We start from the raw sequence: 26603 nt of genomic DNA, 5'->3' as shown, positions 1-26603 counted from the left end.
CTGCTCAACAAGCAGTTGTTGTGTCTTACACAGTGTGTGAGGTTTGTCAGATTGGTGCAGTCTGAATCAAAGAGCAATTTTAACTCAAATGCCAGCCTTCTGCAAAAGCCTTCCTTCAAGGGACACTCATTCCTTTCACATTCTCCACCACTCTGAGGGGGCCTGTTTATGTACTGAAATATTTGTAGATTATGGAAAGGTACTGTTGTTTGGATTTTATTTTAACTCTTAATGTGTGTTTATACACACAGGGTATCTTTCAACCACTTGGATTGGTCTTTTGAAGTCTGGTGGGAAGCATATTTGTCACTCCCTCAGAAAAAAGGCAAGCAGATACACAGCACATTTCCAGACTTGTTTTGTGTTCTACAGCCCACTTATGTTTTCTGGACAAAAGCATAAAGTCCAATAAATTTAACATTGCACAAAAAACCACACTGAGCTTCCATGATTTCTTCCTTTCTCATATAAATTTGCCTAGGATTAAATCTTTTAAGTGAACCTCCTAAGTGACACATATTTTGCATAATCTTACTTCTTTCTCAGATAGTTTTCTTCTGCAGCAATATATTTCTTATCTAGTGAATTTTGTGACTTCCTACCACCCATTCAAACTAAATTTTAAAAAGAAATAGCAAAATCAACTAAGTGTATATTAAATATATTTGCCACCAGGTCAACTGCAAAAGTATCTGAGGTGTCCCTAAAGGGTTCCTTCCATTTTCCTACACCTACATTCTTTTATAGATCCCTGTCTTTTACAAGAGGTATTATCCTGGGATCTATATTATTTTTAATTATATTTGGGTTTTTTCTCTTTACATATGCTACATTTTTCTTACTTGTTGTTGAATCTAAAGTGAATGAAGTAACACATTTAGCTTTACTGTTAATAAAGAGAAATTGGATTAAAGTTTCTCTAGATGCTTTGCCCAAATTTTCACTTGCTAAAACATGCTGTGAAACAGCCTTTTGGAACTTGGTAATTTCCTCTCATCCTCAAATTTATTACAGCTGTATATTTTCATCAGCAAAGCAAATTAAGAATAGGTTATGCTGGTTTAAACAGAAATATTAATGTGATGTATAAATTAATTCACTGCATTCCACAGTGCTAAATGCAAATAATTTCATCAGTCACTTCCTGTCTAATTAAAAAAATAAATTAGAATCTTCTCAAAATTGTGCTATATGTCACTTTTAAATAGATTCTTACATATTATATTGCACTAGAGCCATAATTCAGCTTTCATTTTACATCATTTTGTGTCTGTGACCAATGGCTTAGAAAATTCTACTTTCATTCAGCAGAAATATCTGCCTCCAAATTGTATCTTAATGCAACCTTCAAGATGCATACCAAGGGCAACAAAACTGCCAATGTACTCAGCTTCATAACCTCTTTCAGAAATTCCTTTGACAACAAATATTCTATTTGCAGATATGAGTATGACTTTAACTGCTCTCAGACCAAATTCTTGAGTTTTGAGCCTCTCTGAGGGACATATTGGCCTGTTCTAAGTCACAAGAATGTTTCCCCTCTCTCCTCATCTCTCATTCACCACACTTACTGTCACTATATATTTTTTACCTTTTCCTTAACTGCTTGACCTTTTACCTATTTTTACACATCTCTAGGCCAGTTCACAGACATATCTGGAACTCTCACACTCTACAACACCAGCTAAGGACTCTCCCAGTTAACATGTAACAGCCTTGACTGCCCATGCATCTAGGGACCCAAGTAGTGGAAAATGGTTGTTGTGCCTTACTGTGAAGAAAAAAAAAATACAATGAAAACTGTCCACTCTTTCTGAAATGACATTTTTTCATCATTTCACTCTTGCTAGAACACTCATAGAGAATCATAGAATTATACAACACTGAGGGTTGTAAGACACCTTAAGAATTCTCTAGTTCCAACCCCTTGCTGCCATGGGCTATTACTCTTGGAATTGACCCCAAAGCAAATGTAGTAAGGTCATTCTTATTCCAGCTGCAGAATCACCATGCAGCTGCACAATATGCTACAGTGCTAAGGCCAGAGCATGAGCATCACCTGCATATCCGTACCACAGCTTGCATGTATGTTGTATTAGCTAATGCTAAGATTTTTCCAAAGTAAAACTAGTTGGTGACAGTATAATAGAGGATGGGATGTTGCCTGTAGTCCAAGAGATAGTCACTAATTCCCAAAGCATCAGCTCTGAAATATATAGGATCTACATTACATAGCATAAAAGAACGGTCCAATATCCAGCAGTGCTCTGGTGTTTGTTTGGTCAAAGTCAATGCAATGCAGAGCAGACTAAAACGCTCATTAACTTTGTCTCATCTTTACCTGAAAAGAAATTGCCTACTCTCAAATAATACCCTGGGTTTCAGGATGTCACTCAATATGACAAAATAAAACTCTATCCTGGGGTAAATCAATAGGTTTTCTGTAAATGATTTTAAAATAAATATCTCTTTGGTGAAACTGAGAAGTTTGTTGTCTGTGAAATCAAAACACTATGTAAGATACTCCAGAAATTAAAGCATAATGAAACAGAAAGTCACACCTAAATGTAGTTTTTCCTTATATTTTGGGGACAATGTATTTTATGAAAGCTGCACTTCTGGATTCTAGTGAAGAATATGGTCCTTTGTGTCATTTTAACATCTTGCACAAATCTCAGTAGACAGACTCTATAATCCAACAATCACAATCAATGCCTTGTTACACCATTGAACAGAAAAAGGGTTCTTTGACAGGATGATTTGGTGTTATACATGCTAATGTGAGCCATAGCATCTGCAGAATAGCTCATGAATACCCCCAGTACTGCTCAGCACTCTAGTCAGAGATGTGTTTTACTTAGCTATAGTGCCAAGATGCCGTTTCATTAACCTTATTTCTCTTTCTTTTCTGTAAGGCATAATTCTGTTGTAGCATAGACTCGCCAGGATACGTCATGGATACCAAGTAGAGTAAATAGTATTAACATAATACGCACAGTCTGTGCTTCCAATTTCCATGCTTCACACAGGAAGATGTGTAATGACTAAAGTCTGACAGTTTAATTCATTCAGCCCAATGAGACTGGTTTGTTAAAAAAGCTTTCAATTTCAGATTCATTTTCCTTTTCTTAAACCATGAAGAAGGAAGTAATTTACTTCTATCCTGCCTTAATTTTTAACTGACCTATAATGCATACGGTTAATAGAAGAGCTCCGATTTTTCAAATGTCAACAGGAACTCTGTCTGTAGTCTATATTTAAAATTCTGACCACTTCTTACTATTGACCTCATGCCGTGGTCTCTCAAAGTCAAAGAACAAATGAGTTAAATGTATATTCAGAAAAAGAACAAAGTTAGAAACACTATATTAGAAGCAAGTTCTAGGATGCAAAGAGGTAGTTTGTTATAACAGGAAGGAAGCTGTTTCATCCCCAGTTTCAGCAAAGCTAAACAAAAGAGAACCTGTACTGTGTCAGAAGTTGATGGAAATAAAGTCATTGCAAAAAACTGGCAAATATTAGTGCGTGTTTCTGGAATGAAACTTTTTCAGAGAGACCTTTCTTAAAACCTCAGTTCAAGTCTCCTTCACAAGTTTGCACTGTAATCCTAAGCAAATCCCTTATGAACAGATTCTTTAAAGTATTTAAATGCCAAATCCTGTTAAACATTTTCTTTCTGTGTCTGTAGCCACTTGGGTAACTTGGAAAAAATCAGCCTCTCTGTCATGAAATTCTATTGTGGTGAGGATAGACATGCTGACTTTGCTTAGAAGTGTTGTGGAAGTACATAAAATACACATTCAACAGAAAACTTTGGTAAATTAAGATACAAAGAATGCTTTCTTGTAAGTATCAATTCCCAACATTCACAGAATTCAGATTTTGAACTTTGCTTTCTATAGTCTTCAGTGTTTGATTTCTGGCAAACTTCACCTTCAGTTGCAATAGAAGGTACAATAAATTGACTATGTCAGAACAGTTAACCTGAACAGATCACATTACTGGAGAGCCTGTAGGCTCTCAACTTCTTCCACATGTCAAAAATTTTGGACTCTGCTATCAGTATAATTGTTCTGATGACTGAACCTCTCCTGTTACATTATGTCTCTTTCAACACCCTTATTTTTAATACTTTCCAAGGTATCATACCCTAAATAAAACCACCCAACTTTCTAAGTTAAACTTTTTTTAAGGTTACAATATTCACTCAAAGTTGGGTAATCTAAGTAATGTTTCTTCATTTTTGTCACTCACTGAGAAGACACACGAACAGCTACCTCCATATGGCTGACAAGTAGCAACTCATCAAATCGCAATCGTGAATCCTGTAATCCACATTTCACATTAAACAAGCGTTTTCCACACAATCAAGCCTCCAAATTCCAATATAAATTCCACACAGTGGCCTCCTTGGTTTAGCACTGAAAGCAGCTTCTGATGAGTGAAATGATCCACAAGTTCAACTATACAATCCAATACTCCACATACACATCTGAAAGTGCTACACCTTGCTGGTATCTTTGACTCCTGTGCCAATGCCATCTACTTGGTGAAGCTAGCAATACTGAATGTAATTCTACAATCACAAGGGTTAAGCAACATAAGAGCAACCCTTAACAAATCAACAGTTCCTAATAATGACCAAATTTGAAAAGTTTTGATAGCAAAGTGAATAAGAATCCAGTAGAGTAAGAAACTGATACCACGTAATACCAAGAAATTTCAGACAAGAACTGAAATGCCCTACAGCCTACTTGTGCAGACACCCATGAGATTTGGACTTATGGGTATTCTCAGTTCAGTCAGAGAGAAAGGAGAGTTTCTAACCAGGCTAGAGCCTGGGAAAGGGTTGCAAAGGAATGTAAATAATTCTCTATCTCTCTTGTTGTTCACATTGTTTATAGATATGTTCTGCCACCGTGCATCATTTACTGCGCACCAATTGTGTGAGAATGTTTTTACTTTAAGACCAATGAAATTAGTCTGCATGCTGCTCTCTGTAAAAGAGCAATGTATTTGAAATGAAGTTAGTTAGTGTTCACATCATCTAGCCTTCTGAACTGGAGTTCTTTCATTCCTGTCCTGCCTCAATGGCGTCATGGACTCAGTAAAATATTCCATGTGGAAGCTTCTTTCCAGGGAGTTTGGCTCCATCATAATCGTGTGATCTTGTTATGGTCACACAGGTCCCAAGAATCCCAAGAATCTTCCCAAAATCTTCTTGGGAAGATTTTTCCTTTACTAGTGTATCATCATGTAGAATTACACAGTCAAATAAAAATGCGGGGTGTTGAAGACCCTTTTGTTTTAAAGTGCTTTTCACTTAAATACAAAACAAGTCAGAGAGAGAAATCAAGGTTTACATAAACACACTAGAAGAAACTCCCAACAACCTATTTTTTGAAGACAGACAGACTCATTAACAACTTGTGGTTCCTAAAAAGCAAATCACAACAGAAGTATGAATTAACTCCTCAGAAAATTATTTTAATAGTGTAAGTCCTACTAATATTGCTTTTCAGTGCTGTAGCAACCAGCATCTTTTTCCCTAATTCGTAGTGAATGGGAGCATATCCAGCATCACCAGGGTGTACACAAACCTCTCTCAGTGTCAAATCTGGGACCATTCTTACCTTACTCTTTTACTAGCTCTACCACAATTTGCTAATATGATTTCACATCAGACAGTTTGAAACTTAGTGCCACAGCAAGGCACATAACAAGAGTGTGCCATGACTCAGGAGAGAGACTTTACTAGGTGAAGAACTTGTAGAACCTCAAGAGTATTTTCTTAGTTATCTGCAGAGAAAACCAAAGCAGCAGGACTGCAGAACTACCTAACCCTCCCCTCTTATAAATACAGCTGAGCAGAAATTTCTCACTACAGGGATTTTTTACTACACAGTGCCAGATTGTCACAGCTGATGTTAAGTGTGGAAAGGGCCTTGGCTTCAAAAAAAATTTATCTCTAAAATTATTTTGGGGAAAATGTGTAAATTTTGAATCTGTCAAAATATCTATTAGCATATTATTAATTGGGATACTCCAAATCTACTAAGTTACTTATTTGGAAATTCAAGATACTTCAAGCTATGTAAACTAAATAATGAAGAAATCCTTTTTTAAAAAAGTGACCTATATAATTTGGTTTGTGAATATATTTCAAGATTTCAGTTTTTCATCTCAGTTTGAGCAAGGGCCAAACCTGATATTTAAAAGGTAATTTAATGGAAGAAAAACATTTTACTTCCAAAAATAAGTTGCAGTTGACTCACAGCTACTCTAGTTTACAGAACCCTGCAAGCATCAATCTAACCAATTTATACCACAAGAAGTGACCTTTCCTGAACTCCTCTACTTTTGCTTTGTACAGAGCACTTCAAAGTCTCAGTGAAGATGTCTCTTTTTCCAGGATTCTTTCCTTACAGACATTTTTCAGGTGATGTCTTTTTCCAAAGTTCACATGCACTGAAATGGCACAGGTGGTGTTCATCACCTTTCAGCTTGCAAGGTGTGGCAGGTTCTAGGACTCCATCATGGGCTGCCCCCACTAATGCAGATTAATGGGAGAGTGATTTGTAGATTCAGATTTCTGTCATTTGTCTCTAAGAGCCTAGAAGATACTGTTGTTGCTGAGAAGTAGCAGCCAACAGCTGTCTTTTGTTATCCATCTCCTTTAAATCTTCTTTCCCTCCTCATTGCTTCCATTTACTCTTTCAGCAATGAGGGAAGATTAAAGAACTGCCAAAGATGAGAAATGCAAAATTCAGAAACAAAAGGAAAGGCTGCATGGACAGGATGCCTGTAGGTGACTTTCTAGAGCTTGCATTGATTTAAAGGTCAAAAGCTTAAGTGAATGGGGATGAAGTATTGTCAATGTTTCCAGGTGCATTCTTAATTTCACTCTCAAAAAAAAAAAAAAAAAAAAGTCAAGTTGTAGTCTAAGATGTAACAAAGAATAAAAGAAACAAAGACCAAAAGGAATAAGCATCCCTTAGAATAAAGAACATAGTTGAATGTGGGAAATTTTTACTAGATGTATCTTTCTGAGCATTGCTCTGCAACTAGGATCATTATTTAAATAGAAAAACAACAACAGATAGAATTGTAGTGGTTTCCAAAAGAACTGGGGACTTAATTAAATATTATACAACTCAGTGCAAATAATGGGAAAGTAAGTATGAGAACTGTGTGTAATTCTACTTACAAGAAACAGAAATTTAACAAATCCATGCACTACAATTACCACTAGCAAATTAAAGAACAAATTAGTATTTCCTGGAGTTAAATTCCTTGTCATGTGTTACTTGAACTTTAACTATTGTTTCCTAAAATTTCACCTTAACTTATGGTAAAGTTCTGCTCTGACAGACAGGAGGAAAAAACAAAAATCAAGGACAACTGATGCTCTCCCCAGCAGCACAACCATAAGACACTTGTATAAAGAGGACTTTCTGGGAAATATGCTTTTCTTTGAATAAGTTACAGGGTAAATTATCCCATTTCAGATAAGAAGTTAAAGTGGTAGGGACGTTATTCTATGCAGAGAGTATTTCTCTAGGAATTCTTTTTCAAGTGCCTGCCATACAATTCAACATTTCAGGCATGTCTCTTTATGTTTGCAGTACTACAAAAGTATTCATGCAGGTGAGAACTATATTGAAGATAAAGAAACCATCTCAACTTGACCTATAGTTCACCAGTAGCATTTTGTCAAAACTTCTGAGAATTTCCATGACTGCCATGTAATGTATTTTTGGCCTACTTGCCTGAACCAGCAGGGGAACAGAATGTGGTATATTGTCTTTTTGTTCTCTGTGTATATAGAACTTAGACCTGTGTGGCACTGGTACTCAGCTACAGCTCGCAGCCTTCACAGCAGTAAGATGTCAATATTTAAAATTAGAAAGTGATGTGTAATGGTATCAGCCGTAAGGAAATGTTGGCTTTAAAGCTGAGCCCGCGGATCCTGCTTACTTGTTGTATCAGCACCACCTGCTGGTACCTCACATATTTTCCATTGTAATGCTGGCAGGAAGTTTTTTCTCTTAACATTTAATTTAAGCTCCAAAAATATTTGAGGAGGCGTCAGAAAGAAAGATTGTTGTTTCCTAATCTCTTTGGAGACCCCACCGAACAATTTATACTCACGTTATTTCATCTAAGGAGTACAAAGAAAGAGGTTTATCCAAATATCTTAAATCCTAAATTGGGCAAACCCTGCTCTGAAACCAATAGAAAGGATCCAGGGAGTTGACTCCTGGTTCACATATTTTTTTCACATGTTATCTAGCTCATCATATTTTGGAACTGAAACAAAATTAGATTCATCAGTACAGTGAATGATTCTGAACAGATTTGTACACACACTATGATTCACCTGTTGAGACATTTCTAAAGGAGGATTCATCTCACCTAACACAGTCACATCCAGGAATATGTTTCCAATTCAGCTGAGTGCATCTTTTATTTTTAGCTGACAGAATATATCACTATTTTTATGTTATTTTGAACTCAGATCATACTTCCTTTTTGCTAGATAGTCATATCTACAAAATAGATGCCCAAGTGAAGTGGAGATATCTTATTCATGCATTGGAAAAGAGAAACATAAGGATAATGAAGTCTGTTCATTTTTCTGGGAAGCAGTCAGCCATACATTCAGCTCTGGACAAGACTCAGCAGATGATGTCCATAATCCAAGTGAAGGGTCAAAATAGGTGTCTAAGTGACATGGCAGGGGAGAGGGGCCATTGCAGTGCAAGGGTACTGGGGACACAAAAATGCTAGTGGCACTTACAGGAGAGGCTGGAGGTTCTAAAATGGCCTTAGGGAGGACACAAAGGAAGAAGCTGATATTTTAGCTTGGAATTGGGGAGACATATAATGGGAGGGATATAAAGGGAGAAATAGAAATACAGAATGCAGGATACAGATTTGTAGGTATTTGGCTTCCTCCTGTTCAATATGTCTATTTTTCCAGCTTCTCCCACAGCAGAAGCAGTGGAAGATCTTTTGCAGACCCACCACCTGTAGGCTTGCTCTCACATCGATGTAAATATATCCTCACTGCTTTTCCTCATCAAGATGCTTTCCTACTGCAGTCTCATATATCTGGTTTGCAGCAGTTGCTGCACTACAGACCAATTGTCAAACCTCTGAAAGCTTAATCTTTGTACTATGCCTCTGCACCCATTAATTCCCCTGAGTGAGGCAAGGGCGTGGCTACTGGAGCATCAAAATGAATTAAACATACATTAGCACTGGCAGAATTAATTAAAATATCCTGATTTTCAGAGCATCTGCTGGAAAAGTGGAAAGGTTTGATCTCAAAATAGCCTTAAAAATGCAATAAAATATTTACCTCATTTTTTATTTCATATGTATTGTATACAGAAGGTTTGTCTGATATCCTCAAAGCCCGCTGTTGCCTTCTGTGTGTTCTTGAACCCTTTGCTCACAGAGTGTGAACTGCAAGGTTGTCAGGGATCTTAATGACTTGTACTTTCTTTCCAAAGGTATTGAAGTGATCAGTCTCATTTGTTCACTGTAACTGGAAGTAGTTCTGCCTTGTATGCTATACCTGAAGCTATAGTTTTGGAGTAGGTTTTTGGTTTGATTGATGGGGGTTTTTTGTTTTGTTTTGTTTTGTTTTCTTGGTTTTTTTCTTGTTTCTGTCCTCTCTTAATCTTTCATTTTATTCTACTGTTTAGGCTTTGATAGAAAACTGCCATGTGCAATTCTTATCAAGTAAAAGCCAAATACTTGTCATTTATAGATCCCATAACTGAATGATACATTATTAAATCTTCATCATCCTAGATAAATATGTGTTTCATATTTATCATCCTAGATAAATATGTTTCATCACAGACAGGAAATGCTGTCTGTGATGAAACATTTGGAGACAACCAAAGTGAGCAGGGAAATGAAGACACTGTTGCTCTTTTGCAGTTATTGTAATACAAAGTTTGTAACAAAACCCAATACAAATTGCAGAGGTAGGTCAAAGTAATTCTAGGCTGAAATGATGATGAAATAGCAGATCTCCACAGCAACAAAAAGCCTATTTTAACACACTGAGTTTAAGAACTGTAATGTTTTAGAAATTAGAAATGCGTGTAGATTTTTAACAGACTATGTTCTATTTATTTTGGTGTTTGGTGGTGATTTTATTTTTTTAATACAAATATGAATCTCTCTGCCCCTAAGAAATTTCCTTTAATTTATCTTACAATGTTATCAGTTGCAAAACAGCTGGTACATTGTGACCATAGGCCATGACAACCCATTGTGTTCACCCCAAGCCTTTTCTTGTTCCTAAATTATTTTCTGTGGGAAATTTCCCTCTAACACAGTTTACTTCACAACCACAAAGCACAGATGTCCTCTTCCTTATTGCATTCTTCCCTTTCCAACACAAGCTTCATGGAACTGAAGCTCATGGAGAAGCAATATCATCAGGGAATTCCCTGTTTCTCACTAGTCACAAAACCAGTTTTAAAGAGCTATGCATTTTTGGAAAATACAAGCAAATTAATTTAAATACATATGCTATGTCAGCACTTACTCATTTGCTTCTTGGGTAAGAGAGATACATGTTCTGTAATCTAGAATATATAATAGGGGCTTCTGAAGTTCATTTAAAAGTTTTTGTCTTACTTATCTGCATTCTCTGCACTGTAGCATGGAAATTTTTTTTCACTCTATGTATATACTTTTTATGTATTATTTTATTTTTACTTGTGTTTTTATGTTTGTTTCTGGATAGCACCAACACTGTAGTGAAATTTTGGGAAAAACAACATTACCAAAAAGAAGATTGTAAATGCTGCTAGTTTTAGTCTCTAGGAGGAAAATATCTAGAATGTTGAAGTGTATTTTAGACATAAATAAAAATACAGTATCAAATTTAATTAAAGAACTAGAGGTTGTAATTAGCTGTTTTAAATCTATAGCTGTGTCAGAAAACATTGGTCACAAGAATGATGTTATGCAAATTAAAATGGATGCTTGGGTTGCACATATTTAAATTTCTAGATATCTGTGACAATATAAATTTCACTGAGAAAATAATTATGTGCTGATCTGTATTCAGGTGATCTCTTGAAATGTTGTTGACACCTTAAGCAGACGAGGCAATCACAAAGACAGACAGGAATTATGCCAATGTTTAGGGAAGATATGCCTGTCAAAATATGGAACACCAAATTATAAAAAACTGATTTTGTAATAAAGTTATTTGGCTTTTACAGTGATTACAGTTTAGACATCCTCACTGCTAATTTGGTCTCCATCACCACAGGACATTTGGACTTAGACAGAAGCTGCACACCACATATCAACCCAAGGAAGGCTGAATGAAATAATATGACTAAAGCTTTGTGCTTGGTATAGTCCTCATGCCAATGCTTCAAGTACAGAAACCAGCTGAGGGAAGTTCCTACTTCTATTCAGGTTCCATTTTTTCCTAAATCAAGCATAGAGTTCTTTGCAAGCATATGCCCTCAGCATATAAAGTTGCGAATGTGGGAGCTACATGAAATGTATTATATATGCAATGTTATATAAATATGTATACATAGAATATATCTCCTCAGTGATGTCATTCTTCTTTGTCAAGCACACAATATAGTTCTGTAGGAAAAAAAAACCCAATCATTCATATCTACATACTCCATAAGAACAATATTGTCACCAGTGTAGAGACCAGTGTCACCACTGTCACCATTGACCCTTGAGATGGAGCTGGGTACCAGATAATATTTTTTCCTGCACTGTTTTTATGCTGGGACAGACTGCTCTGTCTGCATTCTCACTGAGAGTTTGGCTGACTATGAAGGCATGAAGCACACAGTTTAACAGTCCAGCTTAAAGAGTTCTATGAGATTCCAGCTCCCTTTGGCACAATTACCAGTGTTTCTGGACTGTAATCCAGTGTCAAGAGGGTCTGGAGAGATTGATTAGAAAGCAGAGGGTGTTTGAGCTGAGCAGCCCTAGAGAAAACTGAGGATGGCAAGAGTTCCTCATCCTGTCTAGGCTGGAGTTGATTTTCCATAAGTGCTATGTTTTGGATTTGTGACTGAAAGCCAGTGTTGGTAACACAATGGTGCCTTGACTATTGTTGAGCAGGGCTCGCACAGCACCAAGGCCTTTTCTGCTTCTCACCCTGCCCCACCAGTGAGCAGGCTGGAGGAACACAAGGAGCCTGGAAGGCACACAGACAAATCATCTGAACCTGGACACCCCATAACATATGGCATCATGCTAAGTTTTAAGGAAAAGACAAGACACTCCCAAGATTAAAGGTCTGTCTGGACAAGAGCCACCAGGAGTGAAGTCAGCAGAAGTAACCGGGGGAAAGAGAAGGATCCTGAGGAGAGCAACAAAGCTGGTGAAGGGTCTGGAGCACAAGTCCTGTGAGGAGTAGCTGAGGGAGCTGGGGTTGTTTAGACTGAAGGAAAGGACTCAGGGGTGACCTTATGACTCTCTACAACTCTCTGAAAGGAGGTTGTAGCCAGGTGGGAGTTGGCCACTTCCCCCCAGCAACAGGATGAGATAATGTAGTCTTAAACTGAGGCAGGGGAGCTTTAAGTTGGACGTTAGGAAGAATTTCTTCACAGAAAGGGGGTTAAAACATTGGAATGGGCTGCCCAGGGAGGTGGCGAAGGGTTGGATGTGACACTCAGTGCCATAGTCTAGTTGACATGGTAGTGTTTGGTCACAGGTTGGACTGGATGATTTCAGAGGTCTGTTCCAGCCTATTTGATTCTGTGATAGGCAATTCCGGCAGTGGGCGACCGCAACCACCAACTCAAAATGGAGGGAACTGCACCTGCAGACTAAGTAGCATAAGAAGGAAGACATACAACCAGTAAGCAGGGCTTTGACTACTGATAGACAAGCTGTGCAATTCGCCGCGAATGAACGCTAAGGGCTTTGTCTGCTGAGGCCCATAAACTTTACTCCGCAAAGGTCTGACGTTCGGGCCGTGCCCCCGCGGCGGGCAGGCACGGCCCCTCCCGTTGCCATGGCGGCCGCGCCGGCGGCGCTGGCCCCGCCCCGCCCGGCGCTCGCCACCGCCTCCACAAGATGGCGGACGGCGGCGCAGCGCCCGCGCAGCCGGACGGGGATGTGCCCGCGGCTCCGGCCGCCGGCCGCAGGGACCGGCAGCCCCGGAGCACCGGCCGCCCGCCCAGCGCCCGGGATTTGCAGGTGAGGGGGCGGGCGTGCCGCCCCACTCCCGGGCGGGGCGGGGTCGGGCGGAGCGCCGCGTCCCCCCGGGGCCGCCGCAGGGCTCCCCCCGGGCCGGCCCTGAGGGCAGGGCGGTGCGCGGCTGCCCCGACTGCCCCTGAGCCCACCCGGCTTTTCTTCCTTCAGCTCCCACGCCCCTTGCAGGCTGGGAAGGGGAGCACGCCTCTGGAAGAGCACTAGGCCCTTTAGGATTGGAAAACAGGTGAAACTTAGTAACTGAAACTGTCTCTGTTCCATTTAATTACACATTATGGAAAGAGGAAGATGGGTGTAGTTTTTTTTTTCATTATTACTATTTGGAATTTTCATAGGTTCTTCTTAAGATTAATTTTGCTGCAATCATAGGATGGTTTGAGTTGGAAAGGATCTTAAAGATCATATAGTTTTAGCCCCTATGCCATAGGCATGGACACCTTTCACTAAACCATGTTGCTCAGAGCTCCATCCAACCTGACCTTCGACACTCCCAGGGATAGGGCATCCTCAGCTTCTCTGGGAAATCTTTTCTGATGCCTCACTACCCTCTGAATAAAGAATTTCTTCCTAATATCTAATCTAAATCTCTCCTCTTGTAGTTTAGAACAATTCTGCCTTGTCCTATCACTATCTACCCATATAAAAAAGTTGTTCTTCCTCTTTTTTCTAAGCCCCCTTTAAGTACAGAGAGGCCGCAGTGAGATCTCTCTGGAGTTTTCTCCAGTGTTACTGTTGTGTTATTCTCCGGGATTGCTTTTTTTTATTGTTACAACAGGTAACAGTAACAAAATCTGTGTTAATAATTCTGGTTCATAAGGTTTTGGCTAGATACTTATTGATAAAGTGTTAAACCCCAAGGAAGTACCCTCCTGGGTCTGTAGTTGATTAGCGGTGCCACATGAGACGGGATTTGAGGAAAGCACAGAAACCTGGCCATGCCCTTCCATGCTCTCTCAGCATCCCTCGATCCTTGGATTAGGGATGGTACAGGGTATGTTGTCTATGATTTACCCATCAGCTTTACATATCTGAAAGGTATTTTCTTCTATCCTCAGATGGAATAGAGGCCTTCAGCAGATTTTTTGGGGTCTCTTTCCTCAATTTAATTTTCTTAATGGATATAATTCCTCATATTTATTTTTTCCTGTAGAAAATACCTCATAATATTATAAAAACAACAAAAAATAATACGGGATTACTACCCTGTGTTCATAGCAGTTTGTTTTCAAAGGCAGATGATGTTTCATTTTATTTTAACCTGTATCCCCTCTACATAAAACTGTAATGAAACTGTAGCCTAGTACCTTTCTGGTGTGTATGATAAAATGTTAATGTCAGTCACATAGTGTGAGCAGAGTGATCTGGGGACAAAACTCAGGATGGTTTGACAAAATAGAGTCCTATTCAGTACAAAAGAAAGATTGCTGAAATTACACTGTAGGATTCTTGCATAAATTTCTAAGAATGAGCTTGCCAGTGATATGGCAGCATTTTGGGAATCTTTGTGAAAAAGTTTGTTGGGGTTTGTGTAAGTATTTGTGGAGTGATGCCTTGAATTCAAGCCAGAAAGGCTGAATTTGTTCTTCATTCCAGTACAAGCTTATTTGAATTATGTTTTTTATATTTCTGTGTAAGATGTTTGTAAAATTTATTGTTTGCTTCTATCAGAGGGTTAGATTGCTGCTTTATTTCAATTTGTTACCATTAATTAATGAGCTGATGCTTAATATCTCTGTGTGTATTTACTCTTGTGACTCTAAATCTAATACAGGTTTTACATAGCTGGTGAAGTAGTGGAAACTAACGGATAGCAGAGTTCAAGTTCCAAGTCATAGTGGCCTTTAAGCATTGTGTAGTTTTTCTTTTTTTTTTTTTTTTTCATAAAGCACAAGGGAACTTGAATTTTAGTTGGGGTTCCTCATGTTGATATTTCTACTTTCCTGGACAGATGGATATTTCACATTAATTTTTGTCTTTATTCTATTCCATATGTAGTTCTTGAGTTATAGGCTTACAAAAATGAGTTCTGTTTCCTACAGCTGGCCTTGGCAGAGTTATATGAAGATGAGGCTAAAAGACAGTCATTGTGTTCTGACAAGCCAACAGCTACAAAGATCAGTAACCCAAAGGTATCACAGAGGTAAGATGTGGGGTTTTTTTCAGAAATGCGTGTTAAAGGAGGTCAAGCAATAGAAAAGATCTTACTGACCAGTTATGCTTTGAGTTCACTGCAAATGCAGAAATCTATTCAGGAAGAGAGACTTTAGCAGAGTGTGGGACAGTTGGAAGTATAGGGTGTTTTGAGGTTTTTTTTGTAACTTTCAGTGAACCCACCTAAGCTGACTAACCACCTATACAGAACTAAGTTTACAAACAAATAAAGCAAACGGCTCCATTTACCAGTACATTTCATGAAGGTATAACTTCCTGCTCCCAACCAAAGGAGAAGCTTCAATACCATATATCAAATACTTCAGTGTGATAGTTGGCAAATACTTGTTATTTGTTGGCATTCATACTGGAATCTGCATGAGAAGGAAGAGATGAATTAGTAGACTTCAGTTAGCTCTCAGATGAGAGCAATGCATTAATTGCATGGAAGCAGTGCTGCTCTTCTATGCTAGAAGAAAATAGTTCAGTTGGACTATACCTATAGTGACCACCCAGTCCAACTGTTAATGCAAAATGACTCTGCCATACATGTGCCTTTTCCTCCTTGTTCACGGAGAAGCATTAATGGCTGTGAACTTTGACAAAAAAAACCCAAACTAAAACAAACCCAAAAAACCAAGCAACCAAAACAAAACCCCAAAAACCAGAAAACACAACTCGATATTCTTAGTTTTTGAAAAAGAAGTAATTTCAGAAGTTAGATATGAAGTTTATATGCCAGTTATCTTCAAATGCTTTCTTTTATTCTCTTGGCAGTCTTAAACTGGATTCTCTTAAAAGGTTGAGAAAACCAGAGAGAAGCATGAGTGATGACAAAGAAAACCAAAGGTATTTCTAAAACAAAACAAAAAATAATTTAACAATTGTGAAAGTAATTGGGGTTTGCATCACTTTCACACTTTGCTCCCTCATGTTCTTTCAAAATGCGTGTGAGCTAGGTCTGTCCTGCAAAGAGCTAGGGACTTATTAGAATGTTAGCTGTACACTGTTGTAAAATTATATTTAGCAGAATCTGGCTGGAGTTATGTAGGACCTGTAAATGCCTTAACCTGTATGGTCATAAAGGTTGTAACTTACACTTGTACTCAAAAACTTTTTTGTCTTTCTGAGTATCCCGAATTGTTCTTTGTATCTATTGCTCAAATACTTGAGTGCTTCCTTTCTTTCTTGAATACAAATTCTGGTAAGAATTCCTGTTTCATATCCTTACCACTATCATTCTTTTAAATCTAATAATTAAAGATTTTCCATATAAATTGTAGTTGGGGCAATAAACACAAGAGATGTACAAATGACATGTTACTCAGGGATTGACAATTATGTGGCATTATAAAAACAGTATGATTGTACAGTACTCTCATACCCAGTACTCTCTTCTGGTAATTGTAAAATATGATGAAATCAAGACATTGTAAAGACATTGGTCTAAGAAACAGTTTCACATGGATTAATTGGTTTGCCTTGCCCCAAGTGGTTAAGTGTAAAAGTTGAGGAAAGTGGAAAGCAGTTATTAGTTATTAACATTTCTTGTAATCAAAGAAAAAACAATCAGGTTTGCCAGATTTTGATTTATTTACATATTTTTACAGCATCTATTCCAATGTATTTAGAGATTGTTGTGCCTTTCTCAAGATAATTCTCGAGGAACATCTTGATCTTAATCATCAAACAGATACAATTTTGAACAGAATTATTTTTAGTGTAGCATTTTGTCTTCAAGAGCTAATAATGGTGCTATGAAGGAAAAAAAAAAATTAGAAATTGTTATTTTCATAACAGTTTCTGCAGGTTTTAAAATGCCTTGAAAGTTAATCATATTTATTTAAAAATTTCCATTTCTGATACTGTTGGGAATTGAAGTATGCTAAATCTTTGAATTAAAAAATCAAATTGTGGCACTGTTCAGGTTTTCCAAGAACAGTTTTATACTTGTTCTGCTAAGATGGTGTTATCTATGAATTTATATTCTATCCAGTCCAGGCACAGTCCCATGCACAGGATACCCCTGAGGAAATCAGTCTTTCTGGGAGTAGGTGACAGCCACATAAGATGTCTAACCCCATCAGGACTGTGTTCACCTAAAACGTATGGCCTTGCCCTCTGATCTTTGGGATCTGTTCCAGAAGGCACCTTGGTTCTTTGTTAGTCAGATGTCTTTAGTATAGTGCTGCTTGGGTTATTGAGAAGGTTGGAACCAAGTGAAGCATTTATCAGAATGAAGAGGTTTTGTGCCAAATTTGTCTCTTTGTTCATTTTTTTTTTCTTTTGATGGGAAGAGAAAAATTGTGCTTGTTACTTAAAGCATTGTTGCTTATGTGCATTACTATTCTAAAGATTCTATTCAGGTGACTCAGAATATAGAGGATTACAGATTTCTGGGGCTTCTAATAATCCAAGTAAAATTGTTGCTGAACTCTTCAAGGAAGCAAAAGAACATGGAGCTGTCCCATTAGATGAAGCCTCGAGAGCATCTGGTGATTTTAGTAAAGCCAAGGTAAAAGTTAAGAAATGTGTTGATCTGTCTTTACATTTGTGTCTCTGAAATTCATCAAACCACAGGAGAGCAAGTGCCTCTTTCTCTAATTTGCAAATAGCAGATTTGCTCAAAACAGTTTTGTATTGTCTGTTTTCAAACAGCTTGCTCTAGAAAATAAAGAGGAAAACCCACACAATTTCAGAGGCAATAATTAGAAATCACCATGAACTGGAGTTATATGCTTTGTTTGTAATTATAATTGATTAAATAAGAACCCAGACTAAAGTTGCATCTCAAATCTTACCTATAGAATTGCTCCTAGACAGTTGTGGTCAACAGTTCAGTGTCCAGATGCACATTGGTGACAAGGTATCCATAGAGGGAGCAGTGCTTTCAATGTCTTTATCAGTAACACAGACAGAGGGGTGGAGCGCACCCTCAGCAAGTCTGCAGGTGACACCAGGCTGAGTGTTGCAGCTGATGTGCCTGAGGTCTTGGATGCCATCCAGAGGGATGTGGACAAGCTTAAGAAGTGGGGTCATGGGAACTTCATCAGGTCAGCAACGCCAGATGCAGAATTCTGCATCTGCATCAGGGCAACTCCCAGTATCAGCACAGGCTGGAGGATGAAAGGATTGAGAGCAATTCTGGGGAAGAATGGGGGTAGTGGTGGATGAAAAGCTGGACATGACCCAGCAATGTGCACTCATAGCCAGAGAGCTGTGGTGCTTGGGCTGCATCACAGCAAGAATGAGCACCAGGGTGAGGAAGGGGATGCTGCCCTTTTACTCCACTCTGGTGAAAGCACTCCTGGAGTGATTCATCCAGCTCTGGGATCCCCAGCACAAGAAGGGCATGGACCTGTTAGAGTGAGTTCAGAGGGATGGAGCATCTCTCTTAGAAGGAAAGGCTGAGAGATTTGGGATTGTTCAGCCTGGAAAAGACAAGGGTCTGGGAAGATCTAATTGTAGCCTTCTAGTACTTAAAGGGGGCCTATAAGAAAGATGGGGATAGATTTTTTAGCAGGCCTTTTGTGGTAGGACAAGGGGTAAAGGTTTTAAAAGAGGGTAGATTCACACTAGGTATAAGAGACATTTTTTACAATGAGTGTGGCAAGACACTGGAACAGGTTGCTCAGGGAGGTAGTATGTGCCCCATTCCTGGAAACATTCAAGTTTGTGACCTTTAAAGGTCTCTTCCAACCTGAAGTATTCTATGATTCTTATGTTTGAAAAAGTGTACAGAACAGAAGCTGAAATGTGTCACAAAGCTTTCTTAGTCTGACTATGTCTGCTAGATAAAATTTTCAACTTAGAAATTACATGATAGAGATGATAGAGCAGTACTTGCTTTTTATCACAGAAACAAGCTTGTGGATGGCTTTTTTTGGGGTTGTTTTTTTTGTTTGTTTGTTTGATTTTTTTTTTTTTTGTACCTAGGTAAGAATGTTAATGAACTGTTTTAGATAATTATTTTATAAGCTTTTCTTTGTATTTTTTCAGTCATTTTCTGGTGGTGGATACAGATTGGGTGACTCATCACAAAAGCACTCTGAATACATATATGGAGAAAATCAGGATGTAAGTAAAATTCATAGCAGAAAACAGAACCTTCAACAGAGGCCTGCTTAATCATGTTTACAGCTTGAAATGCCAGTATTACTGAAACTATGTTTATGAGGAAAAAATAACATTAGCTACGTGTTCAGTAGGAATTGTTGAGGTTTCCGAAGATTTTTGTTGGATACCCCTAAGGCTTCCATTATGGAACTGTCAGATGTAAATTACTTCAAAATTTTTAGCACACCTCCTTTTCAGTTACTTTCCACCAGGTGTTGGCCTGGATTCTTTTAGCTATGCTAACATTTTAATCCTTTTAGGAATTGGTTCTTGTTGTGACTTGCAAAGCAGCCCATCTCAAACTGGAGGGCATAGATGTGTTCTAGGGAAGGTGAAGCAGCAGGTTTGAGGCCTTTCTTTCCTACCACTTAAAAAGGAGGATGTGAAGGGGAGGGTGCGGAGAAACCAAGTTCTCTGCACTTTGCTATTTTTGAGAATGGCTAAAGCAAATTTTCAGCTTCTCTAGAAACAAATACTAAGGCCAAAGGATGTGGCCCTGGCTAGGGGGTGCTGTTGTGCCACACAAGGAGCCTTCTGCTCTTCAGCAATCCTTCTACTCCAACTAACAGCCAGCTATACCCAGCCACTCTTGCTGGAGCAGGCTTTCCATAGCTGGGAGCATAAATAGCTTTCTAAGGGAAGGCCTGTTATACTGGCGGGGGATGCCTAGTTTTGCTGGATGGCAAAGCACTTAGAAGGAAGAGAGGATACAGGTTTTGAGCTGGAAGGCCCTGGTTGGACCTTTCATGTAGGACGTAGCAAAATAAGGGAGCAAAGGAGGCTGGTTTCCAGGATTCTTAGCTTTTGAGATGAATGGAGCTACTTTCAGCTTTGTTGCAGCTCACCATGTAATAATTTGAGGAAAGTGTAGGTTTTGCTGTAACTGATGTATCAGCAGTAATTTGTGATTTTATGTGTTTATTTCTTAATTTCTCAGTAAAAATGTTTACTGCTTTTGGAAATAATTGGAACATTGTGAAGATCACTACACCCTCACTGTATCATACTTTATGTCATGGATAGCAGATTAAGAGATTCTTTTTCCTGAGGTAGGAAAGTGGTCTAGAAGATAGTTTATAACCATTGGGCTTTTTCAAAAATAATCTAACAATGATAGTTACAGTGAAAGGTATTGTTCTTATTTTGTCATTTGCCTTCTTTTTTGTGGTCTTGTACAAAATCTGTTTAGTATAGATCAAAATTTCTGTAACTAGTCTGTACAAAATTGTGCTGCCTTATTTGTCTTTCTTCATTTTTTTTAACTTGTTCTACTTCATAGGTTCAAATTTTGCTGAAACTGTGGAGGAATGGATTCAGTTTAGATGATGGCGAGTTGAGATCCTATTCAGATCCAACAAATGCTCAATTTCTTGAGTCGGTTAAAAGAGGGTAAGTTAAAATTACAACTTTTTTGAGGTATGTCTTTGAAGTGAAGAAAAATCCTTTCTCCACAGACTTATCAAAAGCTCCAGATTTCTTCTTTGCCTGAACCCATAAAATATAGTCTGTATTTGTCACCAGATGCATGGGGCACTTAAAAATTTGCAATACTTTGGTTCTTTTGGTGGTTTAACTCTGAATGGTACTTGCTACAACAGCTTTTATATTCACAATTTTTTCCTAGCTCATTCTACAATTCAGCTGTTGGTGTATTCTAGGTTTTGACTATTAGTTCACTGATATTTTTTTTTCTTCTTTTAGGATGAAATCAATTCATAAAACAATTGAATATGACTTTCAAAGTATACGTAATATTAATATTGACTTATACTGTGTGTGTACTTTTTGGATGATTTCTTTTTGCAGTTCAGAATGTAATTAAAAGTGTAATTATTGTAATTTATTATTTTTGTAATTAAGGGAAATACCTTTGGAACTGCAGCGACTTGTTCATGGTGGCCAGGTAAATTTGGATATGGAAGATCACCAAGAACAGGAATATGTGAAGCCCAGACTGCGATTCAAAGCTTTCAGTGGTGAAGGGCAGAAGCTTGGAAGGTGAAAAAAGCTAGATCTGTTCTGTGCTCTGTAGTCATATGCTGTTTCATTCCTGTGACTGAAAATTTCAGACTACTTTGTCATGGTTCCATTAGTAACATCTGGTTTGGTTTTTTTCCAATTCTATAGCCTTACACCTGAAATAGTCAGCACACCTTCTTCCCCAGAGGAGGAGGAGAAATCCATTCTTAATGCACCTGTTCTGATTGATGATTCCATGCCAGCAACTAAAATTCAAATCAGATTAGCAGATGGAAGCCGGTTAATACAAAGATTTAATCAAACACACAGGTAAATTGATTCTGCATTAATGTAGATAACAGTAACTATTCCAATAAGTTTGTGTTTTGTTGTTAAATGAGTCTCAGCAAGACCTCATAAAGGGGGAAATACCAGACCTGCTGAAATGTATAGTTCTGTGTCACTTTCACTACATGGATATATGATAAACTCTCAAAAATTCTATACTTGGAAACACAATATATTTAATAACTGCAACTTCTGTGCAACATAACAATTATGTCCTTTGTTTTTTATGGACATAATAAAAGCTGTAATTGTTCCAAGGACAACTGAAATCTGTATAGCCCCACTATGTAGTCATCCCAGCCCTGGGCCTTCCTTGGGAGGACCAGATGGATGACTTGGGAAACACTGTGAAAACACTTTATTGCAAAGTGTGGAGTATAGTCTCAATGGGAATATAGTCCATACTACAGGCAGAGAAATGCTGTGGGCCATAATCAAGAATTTCAGCTTTCTACCTTGTTATACTTAAGGCTGTGACAAAACATGACATGGGCTGTAAGTGTAGACTGCAGCCCATATGCAGAAGGGTATTTAGACACTTCATGCTCATTTGCAATTCCATCATGTGAGTTGGACATAATACTGAGAACTAAATTCTGTTTTGGATGGTCATCTCCTAAGAACTGGCAGTGTGTGAACTTGATGGAGGTTTTAGATTTGTTAGTAGCTTGGCACCAATTTTATTGATGTTGGGGCAGTGCCACAAAGTGTTGGCCAACCCCATGAGGTTATGTTAGTGCAAGGTTCTGCAAAGCTCTGCTCTGCACTTCTGAGAGATCTTTGGGCAGCAGTTCCACCCATGCTTTAGCGCTGTTAAAGCCAGCCTTAATTTGAAATCTGCACAGTTGTGTTAGAACATGGCTGCAGCTTGAATCCTGACTTGGAGATGGTGTTAGCATAGACTCAATTCCATGTTAATATTGTTACACGGAGAGCTCATCTGTTTCCTTTTTAACTCCTGGCTCAAAATAAGGACAAAATACGGCTTTCTTTACCCTACAGTATACACAGACCGCAGTGAGGAAATTTTAGCTGAGATACCAGTAGAGAGGAAGATGCAGCAGTATTTTTTGATAGTTTAGACCTGTTAATATATGCTGAGAGGCCAGGCCCAGATCCTTTCTTCGCAGCATCTGCTGAGAAGTGACTGAGATGAACCATGGGGCTTTTGGGAGCCTCTGTAGCTGAGCTGTGTGTTCTTCAGTTTGCATGGAAGGGTAGAAGTGGTAAACTTGCCAGTAACATCTGTAACAACCTATATTGTGTTGACAGGAGTTTGTTTAATTGTTGTTAACTTTTTCTTGACTGTGAATCTTTATGGTTATCTTTAGCAGCTGATTTTGATCATATATATGTCAAAGGCCTTGAAGACTGATAGAAAGCAGAAATCACTGCCTATTTGGCTACAGTAAATTTGCCAATTTATTATCTTCACAGATTTATTCTCAGCTTAATGTCTTAATAGAATAATCTCAAATTTAAAATCTCAAAGTGAAAATAGGGGAAAGCTCTTGCTATTGAAGTGCTTTAATAATTCCTGTCTGTTTCCTCTTCACTGTGACTGTATATTTTAAGATTATTTCTTCCATTAATAATTTCACATTTTTGAAATATACTAATCAATAATTAAACTTGTGACAGTGGTGTTGAGATTATTTGACTTCCTGTGTTAGGTATCAGTTTGCAACATACTTCCATGTTAAAAAATTTGTTTCTGTTATTTGAGAAAACAAGCAACATTTACTATAATTTTTCAGGGGATTTTTTAATGCAAGAACCAAAAAAATTGTAAGCTACAATCATTAGTCATCTGGACTAATGAGAAGTTAGTGAAATATAGAAGAGAAATGTGAAATCTAGAATTTGCTTAGTATTTTAGTCTGCTTAATTGTTTTGTGTTCTCTGATCATCTTAATGTTCAGAGAAGTATGTCAGCTGGAATCATACAGAGTTTTCATGTCCCTATTCTTTTCACAGGATTAAGCATATTCGAGATTTCATTATCCAGTCCCGTCCAGCTTTTGCAACAACGGATTTTGTTCTTGTGACTACCTTTCCAAATAAAGAGCTAACAGATGAAAACCTGACACTACAAGAAGCAGATATACTTAACACTGTGATTCTTCAGCAATTAAAGTAATCTTGTGATTGTTGTACAACACAGGGACTCTGCTGTACTGTCATACAATATATTTCCAACAGATGAAAGAAAGGAGATATCAGTGTCTTTTTTATTTCCTCTTTTCCAGGGATCATATTTTTGGATTTCATGTCTTCCAGCTATAACATATCTAACTCTTTTATTTTAATTTCTCAACATTATTCAGGTTTTTTTCAATGTTACAGTTCTCTATGTTAATATGTTTCAAACCATATCTTATATTAATGTGAAATGAGATAGGACTTTGTGACTCATTTTTTTGAAGGGGTGGGGAAAGAAGCATTTTTCTGAAGGGGACAGTATCTTTCATAGAGTTGGTAAGATTTGCACTATGGAAATGTTCTATGCTGCATTGACAAACAGCCATTTGAAAACTTAGACTGTAGGTTATGTTTACCTTGCAAACTGTATTAATATTAAGGTGTTCTTTTTAATATGTTTACACATAATTAATGCCCTAATATAATTTTTGTATGTTCTATTTGTAGTGTTTCATAGTGTAGGATAATATTTATATTCTAGTTTTTATGTCATTTTCCTTGTATTGTTGCTCGTATGAGTGAATCAGTTCAGGAGATGCAAACCTCAGCTGTTGCAGACTATAGTAGAATGTTCTTATTTGTATTCTAGTTGTACTACTTGTGATGAAAATAAATATGAATTTTTTTTCTTCTTGAAAGTTAGAGAAATTTGAGAGACCGCTGTCATCTGGGGAAATTATGTGATTTAGAGGAGGCCTTTGGTCATTATGAATCTGAGTATGCAGTTGGACCCTGTGTAACAACGTGGTTCCTTACACAAACAGTTACTTAACGCCAAACAAAAATACACTGTGGTGCACAAACACAGAACTGGTCTACTTTTGTGCATGCAAGTGACAGCATAAACATGTTAATTGGTCACATATTTTTGACCTGAATTTCAATTGTTTATATTTTGAATTTTGGCCTTTTGTAGTATTCACTGGGGATTTGATTGTGCAGCTTTCACTGTGCTTGTTTGGAAGCTGTATAATTAAGCCCCTTCATCTTTGAAATTACATATTTTTTTAAAAAAACTTGTCCCAACACTGCAGTTAGCAGGTAGGAGTCTTATGTTGGGGGAAACTGGCTGCTGTGCTTTAGTAGTGTGAAGTTTTTTAGTATTTTGGATTTATATCAGACGAGTGGATGACACTCTGAAGGAGAGTAGGTAGGCTGTATCTCTTGTACCAATATGTGCTAAAAATTGCTGTTTTCCATGTTTATTTTGTTCTGAAATTATCAATCCTTGTTTATTTATGTTAAGTTATAATTGCTTACTATATTCTTATGTTTTTTCCTCAAAGTAGATATCTGACTGAGTAGATTTTAAACATGCAGTTGTATTTGAAGTATTTTGTTCTGCAATCTGAATATCTGCATGGTTTTAATCATAATTCATTTCATGTGCTAAGTAATTAAAATTTTGTGTTTAAGATCACAGACATGTCTTCTTGTGTTATTCCAAATTTGTGTTGTGATAAACTGGGGATTGTGTTGTGTGCCAAATATGTAAGCCTAAACATAAGGGAATTGTCATGTATTATGTAAATTATACATTTTATATCCGATATACTAACAATTCTCTATATAAATGCGAGGCCAAAGTGTGATATTGATTTTGGGCAGTCTGTGGTTTGGGCATATTTTGGTTCAGAATATAGGTAAAGTTACATTGCTTATTACTTCTGAAGACCATTATTGATTAAGTAGTGATATATGAAGAAAAGGGGTTAACTAAATTATGTTTTTTTCCTCTTACGCCAAATCCTACAACTACATATTATCACAGTCTCTTTGTTTCAAATACCTGTTAAATTTTAGTGTTTACTGGTAGCTGAGAGTAACTGGGGGTCCCATAAGCTGATATTTTGTCAAGAAGCTGTTACTTTGTCATGCACTAAGAAAATGTATCAGTGCTTATATTTAAATATTTCATGCTTCTCAGTGCTTAAAAGCCTATGGAATCTATCATCTCATAATTTTATGTCATAGCTTTTATTGCTATAAATTGTCACTTACAGCTAACATCTTGGCATTTTTGGCACAAAACTGTTCTTTGAGTGCGGACCTATGCAGTTAAGACTGGCTACAAGGGAGAAGGAGCTTGGTAGAGGATGATGGTCTTTCTCTCACAGTAAGGTGGCTAAATTTGGGAGCTCCATTTCGTTTCCATTAAATACAGGCAATAATCCTATTGCTTGGTCATGTAAGCAGCCTATGAAAGGCTCAGGCTTCACTTCTGCTTGACTTTCCTAGAAATCCTTTATCACACAAGAGATAAATAATCAAAATATGAATGTTTTCCTTAAAGAAAACTCATCAGTAATAATTTATTCTGGATAAACACAGCCATGTTAGTTTTTGGGTTTTGGTTTGTTTCCTCAGCAGCCCACTGAGATGTTTGCAAGCATTCTGCTTTAATTAAACTACTGGACACACTTGTATAATTAGCATATATTAGCAGTTATCTCATGCTGTTCTTGCTCTTTGGTGAAAATCTGTCCAATATTAAATGAAGCAAGGAAGAACACACAAGTACTCTGAGGTGCTATTTGCTAGCTCCCTGCTTAGTTGCTTGCACTAACTTACAGCCCCCATGGTCTTTAAATTGTCTT

General features: G+C 37.7%; 1 protein-coding gene across 1 annotated transcript; it reads left to right on the top strand.

Moving 5' to 3' along the window:
• The first annotated feature begins 13092 nt into the window (after positions 1-13092).
• UBXN2B (UBX domain protein 2B) lies at positions 13093-25428 on the top strand. The gene is made up of 9 exons (XM_021555669.2): positions 13093-13215; positions 15270-15370; positions 16159-16230; positions 17737-17896; positions 19381-19458; positions 20777-20886; positions 21358-21495; positions 21625-21786; positions 23782-25428. Exons 1-9 carry the CDS (start codon positions 13093-13095, stop codon positions 23942-23944), a joined length of 1107 nt encoding a protein of 368 aa, XP_021411344.1. The 3' UTR covers positions 23945-25428.
• Positions 25429-26603: the final 1175 nt, after the last annotated feature.

This window comes from Lonchura striata, chromosome 1 (assembly GCF_046129695.1).
Source record: "Lonchura striata isolate bLonStr1 chromosome 1, bLonStr1.mat, whole genome shotgun sequence".
In the NCBI taxonomy this organism is placed as follows: Eukaryota; Metazoa; Chordata; class Aves; order Passeriformes; family Estrildidae; genus Lonchura; species Lonchura striata.
Note: the sequence above shows the minus strand (reverse complement) of the source record. Positions and strands in the feature narration are given on the sequence as shown.

What these genes read in the sequence shown, in the direction of transcription:
- UBXN2B (XM_021555669.2), top strand. Translation starts at nt 13,093, where the DNA reads ATGGCGGACGGCGGCGCAGCGCCCGCGCAGCCGGACGGGGATGTGCCC. An exon ending in AACCCAAAGGTATCACAGAG is followed by an intron (nt 15,371 to 16,158) that starts GTAAGATGTGGG and finishes TTCTCTTGGCAG; the next exon opens with TCTTAAACTGGATTCTCTTA. An exon ending in GAAGGGCAGAAGCTTGGAAG is followed by an intron (nt 21,496 to 21,624) that starts GTGAAAAAAGCT and finishes CCAATTCTATAG; the next exon opens with CCTTACACCTGAAATAGTCA.